Genomic DNA, 12,768 nt, shown 5'->3' on the forward strand with positions numbered 1-12,768 from the left:
TTTTTGAAATGAAGATTCAAATGCTGCTTAAATTTAGATAATTGTACTGGAATCTATTTGATTCAATTAATTAAAAAAAAGCCTTGATATCAGAAATTAAGCGTTATAAAATTCCACAAAAAAGACACAGTGCACACGTATCAAATTGGGGAAAAATTGTGCATGCGGAGAATGATGAGGAATATTGAAAAGTAAGAAAATGAGAAAGAATTTTCATCTTTATAGATTTAACTGTTAAAAATCAATTAAAGTGATCGTAAAAAAAAAATGAATATTTAACAATATTCAAAAAAAGGAAACGAGACATATGTTAAATTTTTAAAGTTGTGAGGACAAAACGTTAATGTATGTAAAATGGGGTACATGGAGACTTGATCCATTTGTAATGACGTAATGTCGTCAATAATGTATGTAGATGTGCTTGCATACAGATTTGATTTTTGTAATGAGGAACAAGGTTTATAAATAGTGTGAGGCTTAATCAAAAGGTGGAAGCAAGCATATTATAAGGAAAAAAAGACATTTTTTATTATTTTGAAAAGGTAAAAAAGGTAGGTTTTTTTTTTTTAAATAATAAAATTAGGAATTAAGTATAAATATCGAATTTAAAGAATTCCACTATTGGGTTATTGAATAGCCAAATATTAATTAAAAATTGTGAGTAAGAAACACAATACCGAAAAGAAAAATTATAGTCTTATATAAAACAATATTACAAAAAGTAAAAAGTGAAAGCAACTGTTTATATTTTAATAAAAGGATGAGAGCATTACTTCTAGTTTTTGGAATCGTTTTGTGTATATTTGCTAGTTCAAATAGAGTTATGGGAGAATTATATTTTGCATCATTATCAAATTATGGATGCTCTGGAAACCAAAAAGATAGCTTCTGTTTTAAAAGCCCAAGCAGAGAAGACTCCATTCTCATTATTGGTTAGTCCTGGAGATAACTTTCCTGGTGGAATTGATTTCAAACATTGTTTTGAGAATATTTACTCAGAAAAATCTCTCCAGATTCCATTATTTGCAGCAATGGGTCAAGCTGATTGGGATAATGGGAATGCTAACTTACTATTGAAGAGAAATAATGTAACTTATGATAGCAATAATGATATTTTCCCAAGATTTAGTTTCCCAAATTACTTTTATCATTATGTTTCACACTATACTGATACTTCAAATGTGTTATCTAGAAGAGATGGCACTGTTTTATTTGTATTCATTGATACTTTTATTCTTTCCAGTTCTTTCCCAGACCACAAAGTTTCTGAACAAGCCTTCCAAAATTTGAATGCAACTTTACACTATGGTCATAAACATCATGATTTCACTGTTGTAGTTGGAAACAAATACTTGGCTTCTTCATATTCAATCGATTCTTCGTTAAAGAAGGTTCAACAACTCATTTTGGATACTCATGTTGAGCTTGTAATTAGTGGTCAAAATAGGGGTACATACAATTCAACTATTGAAGGTACTACTTTCTTGAACTGTGATTCTTATTGCTCATTTAAGGTTGATGGTAGCAAGATGGTTCCATATATCATTCAAAATGGTAATCAGGTTGAATTATCACCAATTAATACTCAATTACCATCTCCATCTTTATCATTCCAAGGTATTGCTGGCGATGAATTGCCTGCTTTAGAGATGATTGAATTAACATTCAAGAAGGGAGCTAAACATTTATCACGCGAAGCTTTCCTTAAGATCGTTGGAACTGTGGGATTAATGATCTTAGCAACTTGTATAGGTTCATTGATTATTAACAGAAAGTAAAAAGAATAAGTGATAGTCTCGAGTCAGAATTTAATCTTTCATTAAGACTAGTTTTTTTTTGAGAGTGGGGCGAGAGAGAGGAGAGTTTATGTTGAGGCATAATAATATAATCAATATTGATAATAGAAAATGAACTATATAGTATAAATGATATTCGGACATAAATTAGATCAGCGAAAAGTGCCATAAGTTGAAGAATGCTAATATTATTAGTTTTTAAGAAGAATAATTAATACATTAAGTTGCTAATGGCTATTGTTACAAGCAAATGGATTAAATGATGAAGAATGGTAATCATTTTTAAAGTACTAAGCACTTACTCTTCTTATTTTGGATATTACTTTCTTGGAGTTATTCATTTTGGGATATGTAGATTTATAAATAGTATATTAAATACTTCATGTAGAAAGGGTGAATAATGCACAGTAGATTGTAGTGATAATATAAGAGAGTTAATTATTTTTATCTACAATTTTAGTTTTTTTTCTTTATTTATTTACAACTTGCATGCATATTACGTGTGCATTTTTCCCCCACAAAGAATAATGAGTGAAGTGATTAAAGGGTTAAAGTAGCTTGTGGTGGATAACACATGTACAAGTTTGAAAAGTATTAGAAAACACTTAGGTTGACAATGTTGATTTTTATTTCAAAAAAACTATAGCAATGATTTTATTTTTTTACTATAAAAAGATACTAAAGAATAGTTACAAAATTAATTTGGAGGTAATAACTTTCAAAATAAAAAACAAGGCGGGAATTATTGCATGAAAATGATTTTAGCGCCAATTAGTCATTGCTTGTAGAATATAAAAAAAACGATGAAAGGAAAAGAAATAGCTAAGGTAGTCAAGTTAAATTATATACTTATGTATTTGCGAATATGATCTATAAATTAGAGAAATGGAGTACCGGAGATAACCGGCTCAATGTTATCGAGATCTGAAATTCCGACTTTGTACATAGTTCCGCCATGATAAACTTGTTTCTTAATAATAGAAGAAAATTTATATCCCCAGAAGACATTATTAAGCCTCCAGGTCTTCCTGACCTCCAAATTCTTTGATGTTCTGTTATCAGAGAAACGTAGTAATATCATGAGTTCAATGAGATGGCCTTGATTTCTAAGATGATTAATAGTAAAGTTTTTAAGAGGGGAGTCAGGCTGGTTTGAGTATATCGAAACAGTGATAGGAGTTTCCATAAATTCTAGAGGAACATCAAGTTTGTATGATGAAATTTCTGTGATATATGGCCCGTTGTCACCGTGGATAAGAATGAAAATTTTAAGATCAGGCGAAAAAAATGGTTCTTGAGAGATATTAAAAAGTCTGAATGAAATAATGAATGGACAATTCTCACAGGTAGTTTCAGCTGCCTTAGTAAAGGCATATGAAGTGACAGGTGGTAAGTTTGATTGATTAGGTACTTCAAGTACTTCTTCAGGAGTTATACTTTTAAATCCAATTCCACAAAGTTCTTTGGAGAAACAAATTGACCATTTTCTAGAAGTTGATTCTGAAAATTTTGTAAAGAATATTCCAACAGTAACTGAATTCAAGATGCAACCACTAATAACCGTAATTGGAGTAAAGTAGTTGGTAATTAAGCAACATGGTGATCTTGGGGAACCGTAGCCAATGCTAAACATAGTTTCAACAGCAAAGAAAAAATATTCTATATTCCCAAATTTATCGCTCCCAATACAATTAGCAGCATCACCAAATGTAATAATAAAATGTATTATTGCTAGAATAATTGCAAGTAGAATATATATGAGAAATATAAATAAAATAAGACTTCCCCAACCCATTGAAAGCATAACATGGAATCTGTCGTGTAAACAAAATTCAAAGAATTGGCTGAGTCTATCCCAGTGATGCATTATATTTAAGGTTCCATTTTCCATTAGTATATTTGGGGGATTTCTGTTACTATATGAAATGAAGTCAGATACTTTTGTTTCATTTCGGTCACTTAAATCAGGGCTCTCATAGCTTTGATTACTAGTAGTATCACTTATTATTTGATTCTGAGTGTATGTTTTTAATAAAGGCTTGGAAAGTTCGATGTTCATTATTATTTGTCGGAATATATACCAAAATAATCAAATTTAGTTGATTTTTTCTTTAAAAAAATTGGGAAGTGGAGTACTTCAAACTCATTCGAATACGGCTGAATGGCCATCTCTTCCTTTATTTTCTAAAATTTCGTTTTCTCACCCAATTCTTTTTTCTATTCCATTTTTGGTTAACTTTATAAATTTAACATTAATAGAATCTCAAAATGTGCCGCCCAAACTGTGGGGCATGCATTTTTATCGTCATTTCCTATTTCGATTAATGGGATATTTCGAAATTTTAATATTTTGCAATTTGGCGGTAAATTCGGGCTACGTATAGCGGGAAAGTGAATAGTGGGGGTATTTGAATAAAAAAAATTTAAATAAGGTAACTTAATAACTAAATAGTATATTCATATAAAGAAATAATTAATTAATTGAAGAGGTACCGCAAGACTCACTCAATTTTTGAGTGTATTGACAAAAATAAAAAAAAACATAGAATTATAAGAGGGGAAAAGATATTTTATCATATCTGGATAAAGCTCAATAAATTGGGGAAAAAAAAGAAAAATTAAAAGAAAGTAAAACTAATATTTCATTCTTTGGAATTTTAAGAACGTTTAGATTTTATTGAATTAGAGATGGTAAGTTATTTGAATATTTATCTTTATATCTTTTCGAGTATATTAGCTGGGATTATTTCCATATAGGAGAGAAATTCTATTTTCAAAGGAGGTTCTCTTCGTTTATTAAACTCGAAATGATAAACTTATTTAGAGTTCATATTTAAATTAATCATCTTATTCTTTTAGACAAAGAATTCAACGCAGTCAACAGGAAGCTCATCCAATATGGGAGCAGCAGGAAAAGGTTCTATTGCAAAATCAAGTACAATGAGGTAAGCTAAGAAATAATAGGATGTGAGAATCTTTATTCACTTTTTTCTTTCTATAAATTAGACAACGCCGTGCATTGGCATCTTCTGCAACTAGCAGCAGAGAAAACCTCGCTCAAAATTTGATGAGTTACTATGTTGACGATACACCAGGACTCAAGCTTGGGCCAATGACTGTTCTCGTAATGACTTTGGCATACATGTCAATAGTTATTGTACTTCATATTCTCGGAAAGTTTAAGGAAAAGATCATGGGATAAGCATAATGAATCAGGGGTAGGGAATAATCAGCCGGTTTAGCTTGTAATTCACCGAGCGTAAACACGTACTTTAAATTAGTAACGGATATGTATATTTCCACATGTCGAAGATCTTTTCTTCTTTGCTTAATTTAAGTGAATTATGATTGGATTTTTCAACTTTGATGGAAGATATTATTCAAAAGAAGCTACAACCACAAGTTAGTAATAGATGAAAGTTACAGCTTTTAAATAGTTCCTCTCTTAATAAATTGATTATACTTGTTTTAAATATTACGTTTTCGTTTAATTAAAAGGCCTATCATTCACAATTCCTATGTATTAGCCACGATAGCGAAAAACTGAACATTTGTATTACATCTTACATTTGATCAAAGTTGACATCTCTTTATGATAGCGTTATTGAAACAAATTTTACTAACTAGCAAAGGGTCGATGAAAAAATTCATAAAAATATATCTAAGAAAAAAGAAAGGAGTGCTATATTGATTTATTTTGACTGAATTGTATCACATTCAAATGTGGGTTGGGACCTTAAGTGATTTAAAAAAAAAAAAAAAAAATCATCTGTCCCAATATATCTTTTTTTTAATACTCACATTCTTTTTTATTATTAACTTAATTTATACACTTAATACCATGTTACTGTGGTTAACCACTTGAAGATCAAAATGCGCGCCCAAAAAGGCGCCAAATGTATTTATTTGCATGCAAATTAATTATAAATTAATACACGAATACTAAACAGAACAAGTAGTAAATACGATTAAATTTCAAGTATTAATATATTTAAGGGATTGGGGGAAACCAATTATAGATTTTTAATTAACAAGGAAAAACGATAAACTTTTGTCAGTTAAGAATGGCTTGCACTAAGAAAGGAAGTTCTTCAGTAAAAGCTTGTGGATCAAAGGTAAGTCAATAGAAAGGCAAATAATGAGACTTTGATGATTTGGTTACAAAAAAGAAGGGATGAAGTGGAGGGAGATGAAGAGAATAAATTGCGAATATCTATGACATACAAGTGTGGGGTTGATGCTTCTAGAAAATTTTGACATCAAATTATATCATGATGGTATGAGTGATAATTCTTCAGATTTAATTGACTTTAAAGCTAATTATAGCCTACAAAAAAATGAGGGGAGGAAAATATAAGCTGAATAAAGAAATTTGAGAAAGTCTCTGAATTATTGCCTTTATAAATATATTCAATAATTAAATAACAAATTAACTAAAATATTTATTTTTACTAATACGAAATTAAACGATTTTATACAATATTATGATTTTTTGATTTTAGATGAGTGGTTGCTCAACAGATTCAAAGAAGTCTATCTGCAAAACTGCTTCCAAGAGCTGTAATTCAAAGTCTAGTAAGATTTCAGTAAAGAAGGAAACCCCGAAATCAACTTCTTTATCATCTTCAAAGTCTCGCAAAAGCTCCTTGTCAAAATCATCAATAGCAACGACTAAGGCTTCAAATTCACATCCTATTAAAAAAGAGCAGGGAACTGTAAAACCTGTAGTTAAGAAGACAATTAGCAAGACAAGCAAAAAGGGAGGAGAAATTCTGAATCACAAGATAATTAAGTCAAAGGGATCAGAAGCCAAAGCTATCAGTGAAATAGTTAAGAAAGGTGCCTCATCAAGTACTAAGAAGGTCACAAAAAGTGAAGTTGCAAAAAACAAGATTTTGGACAATATTGTTAAGGAAATATCAACCGGAAATAAAAAAAGGAAACCAGAGAGTAATTTAAAGGAAAAAAAGATATCGAAGGCTAATAGTAAAGAAAAGAAGTCAGCTTCCACTGAAAAGGCAACAAAGCCCAAGTCAAAGACTTCATCATCATCTTCTAAACTAAAAAAACTACCAGCTTCAGTAACTTCTTTAACAGCAAGAAAGAATTCAATGAAAGTTGATGCAAAGAATGGAGGTGATTCAAGCTTAAGAACTCCTACAAGAACTTCAAGACTTTCTTACTCATCAACACCAATTTCATCATTGATGGCTGCAAATGATGCTGAATCAGATCATGGAGCCACTAACGGAGGAGCGATTGGCGATTTAATTAGGACTCCAGTGCATTTGGTTTCTTCAGCTCTTAGGAGGATGACAAAGATCTTCAAGAATTAATTTTACGATGAGATTATTAAATATTGTGTGTATATTTCGAGTTTTGGTTGAATTTAAAACCAGTCATAGTTTTAGTCTTCTAATAGTCTATAATTGTAATTAAAGGGCGAAAGATGAAAAGATTGTTTTTGAATTTCTGGCTTTTATATTCCACGCAATAACAATTACCAAGGGATGATTCTTTAATTTCGTCAATTATTTGGCGGTAAAAACATGCAAATTAGCGATATATTAATTAGTAAAAATTTTAATAAACATATAAAATTTGTTTTCTTTTTGTAAATAAATTGATTAATAGTTGGTGAAACATAAGTACATCTTAGGTTTTTCCTTCTTTTTAGGGTTTTAGGGATAATTTGAATATTGCGGAATTAATTGAGTGATTTCTCTAAGCAGAGTTTGGAGAATTTGAACATGCAAAATTTTTTTTTACATTTGGGAGTTCAAAGATAGTCATTGTTAGTTAAAGAAGGCTCTGAATAACTATGCAATCTGTAGAAGTGCATAGAGTTACGAGGGATAGTTCTTTTTTTTTTCCTTCAAATAATATAGGAATGAGTTCGTATTAAGTTTGGAAAGAGAAAAAAAGTGTTAAATGAAAAATGAATATTAGAATAGTAAGCATAGGCGTCTACAATAGATAAAATTTCTAATAAGTTCCATTGACTCTAATCTTAGCTATCGGAGACAAAATGTATTGTAAAAGTATAGTTGTATGAAAGGCCACAGGATTTGTAAAAGTAAACTAAATAAGAACACAATAATTTACAATATAATGTAATTCACACATAACCACACAAAGTAAATCAAACAAATATTCATATTATCATCAACAATTTGGTAAAAATAACATTTGTCAAGCAATTAATTGATTGAGGCAGGTTTGGCGCCGTCTCTCAGGCCGGTATTTGAGTTTGGGCGGTAAGGGGGCTTTTAAAAGTGCAAGAAAAAGTCTTGAAGGAAGTGAAGAGGGAAAAAGAGAAGATTGTACATAAATAAATATTTATATATATATATTTTATAAAAAAAAACATAAATAAAGGAGTCGAGTAAAACATATATATATAATATGCTAGCAAAACCATCTCAGGATCAATCAATTCACGGAGAGCGACAACATGGGAGTGATGTGAGGTCGAATAATTTGACAGCAGTAATGTCGATAGCAAATATATTAAAGTCGTCATTGGGGCCCCAAGGGTTGGATAAGATGCTTGTTGATGAGGTGGGCGAAGTAATAGTAACGAATGATGGTGCTACAATTTTAAGCCAATTGGAAGTAAAGCACCCAGCTGGGCGAGTACTAGTAGATTTAAGTGAGCTACAGGACAAGGAAGTGGGGGATGGCACAACATCTGTAGTTTTATTAGCTGCTGAGTTACTAAGGAGAGGTACATCTTTAGTTAGCAATGGGTCTCATCCTTCAAATGTAATTTCTGGTTATAAGTTGGCTCTAAAGGAGTGTGTGAGATATATTTCTGGGTCTTTATCTATTAATGAGACAATTAGTGAGGAATGTTGCCTTAATGTTGCTAAGACTGTGCTATCATCAAAGCTAGCGGGAGCAGATTCAGAGTTTTTTGGGAAGTTGGTAGTAGATTCAATAATGACAGTAAAGGCTACAGACCCCTTAACAGGAGCTGTCAAATATCCAGTAAAATCTTTGAACATATTAAAAACTCATGGTAAAGGTTTATCAGAGTCATTTTTGGTTGAGGGTTATGCTCTCTCCCATACAGGTAGAGCTTGCCAGGGAATGCCAACGTCTGTAAAAAATGTTAAAATTGCATGTATAGACTTTCCTTTAAAACAATACAGAATGCAAATGGGAATTCGTGTTGAATTGGAAGATCCAAAAGAACTTGCAAGGATTAGACTGGAAGAGAAGGAAGTAATTCACAAACGTATTGAAAAGATTTTGGCTACAGGTTGTAATGTAGTTTTGACTTCAGGGGGTATTGATGATCAATGCATGAAATATTTTGTCTCAGCTGGTTGTATTGCAGTTAGAAGGGTGGAGAAGGTTGATTTAAGAAGAATTGCCAAGGCAACAGGGGCAACAATCTGCCTTACAATGGCACAATTAGAGGATTCAGAGGAATCATTTGACCCGGCTTATCTTGGAGAATGCCAAGAAGTAAGAGAAGAACGTATTGGAGACACTGATTATATGATGTTCCTTGGTTGCAAGACTCATCGAGCAGCCTCAATTGTATTAAGAGGAGCAAATGAGGTTCTATTAGATGAGCTTGAGCGCTCTCTAAATGATGCTTTGTGTTCAGTATCTAAGCTTTTAGAGTCAAATGGATATGTTGCAGGAGGAGGAGCAGTGGAGGCTGCTTTGAGTATTTACTTAGAAGACTTTGCTCGCACTCTTGGGTCTAGAGAACAGCTTGCAATTGCGGAATTTGCTGAGGCACTTTTGGTTATTCCTAAAACTCTGGCAATTAATTCCGCTAAAGATGCAACAGACTTGGTTGCTAGACTTAGAGCATACCATGCGAGCGCCCAACAAGGACAACTCAATAACTATGCTACTAAACCAACTTCTTCGGAGTTAACAGTAAAACCTCAAGATCAAGATAAATACAAATTCTTTGGGCTTGATTTAATTAATGGAACAGTAAGAGATAATGTCCAAGCAGGAGTTTTGGAACCAACTATCAGCAAACTTAAGTCTTTAAGATTTGCAACAGAAGCTGCAATCACACTTCTCCGTATTGATGACTACATTAAAGTAAAACCAGTAGAGAACCAACAAGGAAACGAGTAAACAACTTTCATCATTTGAAGTTTAATTCCTTTTCATTTTTTGATATCAACCAAGTAAATTAAGATTCAAGAGGGGAGAAATGTTCTGGTTGACTTTTACTCTATTTAATTCGAGAGCCCGCCCAACGGGCCAGGGGTGACCTTTTCTATGTAACGACTTCCCTCCCCACACCGAAAAGGCGGCAACTATATTTTTTTATAGCTATCAGTGAAATACTTTAGCTAGCTTTACGATATCAGTCACTAAGTTTATATAATGAATAATAACAATTTTTTATTTTTTTTTATTTTTAGTAGTTCTTATATAGAAAGCCATTCTAGAGGTACTAATTAGGAGTTTTCAGCTAAAACTTTCGGAAGATAAATTTAGTAAAAGAACGAATCTATAACTAAGAAGAAAGCAAATAGTAAAACTACATATATTAATTATATATTCGTCCACATTGGACCCGCTTTCACGAAAATTCGAGCATGCATTGCAATGGTGCATGCAAAGTCAATTATTTCATGGAGTTGATGCGGATTGTATAAAATATATGTTTAGTTGAATTGAAGTAATAATTTAGTTAAACATGGGAAGATAATTCTTTAAAATAGATTAAAAGAGTATTTAAACACCAGAAGAAATGATTGCCATTTGAAGACCTTTTGGTATAACATCATCAATTTCGCCATAATTATCTCTATTTTGGTTTTGCTTATTGATAAAGTTATTGATATTCTTGAATTTGCTATTGCTCAGTATATTGCTACTTTTATTTTGATTATTCAAGCTGTTTAGATGATTATTCCTGGTTCCAGAGTTTTGGTCATTAAAGTCAAAAGAAGCTTCTGAGCTAGATTCTCTAAGATTCTTGTATTTAGCAATAATTTTGTTTCTGGAATTTCTTTTTAAAATTAGTTTAAGTTTAAGAAGATATTCAGAGCAAGGAAAAGCACTTTCAAGTCCATAAATAAATATTGACCAAATTACAAGAACTGAACCAGCAAAGAAATTTAGCGTAATGCTATAATCACCAAGATACCAGGATAGAATACAACTCATAATAATACTAAACGAATTACCAAAGCATTTTAGGATGTTATCGGCATATTTAAGCACAGCAGCAACAATGATTCCTCCAATAGCTTGTAATATAATAACAAACCAAACAAGAGTGTTGAATCCAAAAAAGAAACCTTTTTGAGAAATTTCTAATCCTTCTTTTCCTGTAAGGCACCCAATTAATCCAAAAATTATACCATACAAAGCAAGCTGTACATTTCTACCCCAAATACTGGTTTTACTATCTTTTAAAAGTTTCTCAACAAAAACTCCTGCCAAACCACTGGTAAAGCATGCTAATAAAACTGAACAAAGACCCAAAAAATTATCAGTATTTTCAGCAACTAAACCTGAGTTATTTAGAGTTTTTGACTCTGATGATTTTCCTGTTTGTACTAGTACTGCTCCAATTGTAAGTAAAAGTAAAGACAACCATCTTATTTTTGAAAGTTGTTTATTCAATATAATAACTGATAATATTGCCGTTGCAAGGATCTTAAGTTGATAAGTAACATGGTATACTGCTCCTGATAGATTTGACAATGCAATAAATAGTAAGTTATTCTGGACAACATAGAGCAGCCCAGGAACACCTACAAGAATATTAGTTTTAAATGAGTTAAATACTTCAAATCTCAATGTATTGTAAAATTCAACCATATTAAAATTATTAGAATATAATACTATCAATAATGAACTTAAAAGCTTGAGGATTTCTGACATTACCACAGCACAAGAATTAAAATATAATTCGTCATTTTCTGACTTTTTAATACGAGAAATTCTCATAAAGAAGATTACTGCCACTGTTTGAATGATTAAACAGAACAAAGCTACATATTTCATATATTCATTATCGCTATTATTTGAGTTATTACCATTTATATTCTGTTTCTGTTCCTATTTTTCAATAAGTTTTCAAAGAATTTAAATCGATAATAAGGAAATTAATTATTAGTATATAAATATTCACATTTATGACATATTAATAGTCATATAATGTATTAAAAATAAATCTAAACCTACCTCTTTAATATTAGTTTCTGGTTTCATATCTCGTCCTTTTGATAAAAACGAATAACTTATTAAGAAACAAATTTGGTAATTAAAAAAAGGGAAAAGTACTTTTTCACTTAAATTATTGAAAATAAAAAGCTTTTTAATAGCTAACCAAGCTAAAAATAATATAAGTAGTAGTTTTTAGTAATATTAATTACAAATTTCTATCAATTAATTTGATATTTTCCACTTTCAAAGATAGATAAACTCCTATTTCTTCCTTTTTATCTCAAAAAAACCTTCCTAATAGTCAAGAAGACTTTTTCTTATTAATGCTTTTTTTTTTTATCGTGTATAGTTTTTTTCCTATATTCTTTGCACATATAATTTAATACAAAAGTACGCGGGCTATTAAATTAGCACACACGTGGTCCTCGAATTAAAGTATGAATAAATAAAATTAATTGCATACAAATGATGACGTGGAGATATATTAGAAATGTAATAGTTAAAAAAAATTTAAATAATGAGATATAGAGAAAAGAGTATTCAAGAAACATGTCTTGATATACATTAAATTTCCATATTCATGAAAATACATATAATTAAGAAAGCAAAATATTAGCAATTTTCACTAATGCAGTACCATGAGAGAAAGATAAATCAATTTAAGGGATTAATATATAATATATATACGCACAAAAAAACATACATATTTTCAGTTGAATTTAATTTTAGAGTTAGCATAGTCTAAACTTAATCAAACTAGAAATTAATATAATGTTGAGAGAGAAGTCAAGCAGTTCATATGAGATCGTGT

The 12,768-nt window shown here is 30.8% G+C and overlaps 5 protein-coding genes across 5 annotated transcripts; 3 read left to right on the plus strand and 2 right to left on the minus strand.

The window, feature by feature from the left end:
* The first annotated feature begins 857 nt into the window (after positions 1-857).
* Positions 858-1,778, plus strand: Chro.20071 (hypothetical protein). The annotated part of the gene is made up of 1 exon (XM_661405.1): positions 858-1,778. The coding sequence occupies one exon, from the start codon at positions 858-860 to the stop codon at positions 1,776-1,778; it is 921 nt and encodes a 306-aa protein (XP_666497.1).
* An 895-nt stretch (positions 1,779-2,673) lies between these two features.
* On the minus strand, positions 2,674-3,855 carry Chro.20070 (hypothetical protein). The annotated part of the gene is made up of 1 exon (XM_661406.1): positions 2,674-3,855. The coding sequence occupies one exon, from the start codon at positions 3,853-3,855 to the stop codon at positions 2,674-2,676; it is 1,182 nt and encodes a 393-aa protein (XP_666498.1).
* A 2,443-nt stretch (positions 3,856-6,298) lies between these two features.
* Chro.20069 (hypothetical protein) lies at positions 6,299-7,132 on the plus strand. The annotated part of the gene is made up of 1 exon (XM_661407.1): positions 6,299-7,132. The coding sequence occupies one exon, from the start codon at positions 6,299-6,301 to the stop codon at positions 7,130-7,132; it is 834 nt and encodes a 277-aa protein (XP_666499.1).
* Positions 7,133-8,201: 1,069 nt separating this feature from the next.
* Positions 8,202-9,905, plus strand: Chro.20068 (t-complex protein 1, alpha subunit). The annotated part of the gene is made up of 1 exon (XM_661408.1): positions 8,202-9,905. The coding sequence occupies one exon, from the start codon at positions 8,202-8,204 to the stop codon at positions 9,903-9,905; it is 1,704 nt and encodes a 567-aa protein (XP_666500.1).
* A 609-nt stretch (positions 9,906-10,514) lies between these two features.
* On the minus strand, positions 10,515-11,795 carry Chro.20067 (nucleotide-sugar transporter (2A681)). The annotated part of the gene is made up of 1 exon (XM_661409.1): positions 10,515-11,795. One exon carries the CDS (start codon positions 11,793-11,795, stop codon positions 10,515-10,517), a length of 1,281 nt encoding a protein of 426 aa, XP_666501.1.
* Between the last annotated feature and the right edge of the window lie 973 nt (positions 11,796-12,768).

Source organism: Cryptosporidium hominis (genome assembly GCF_000006425.1).
Source record: "Cryptosporidium hominis TU502 chromosome 2 CHRO012024, whole genome shotgun sequence".
NCBI lineage: Eukaryota > Apicomplexa > Conoidasida > Eucoccidiorida > Cryptosporidiidae > Cryptosporidium > Cryptosporidium hominis.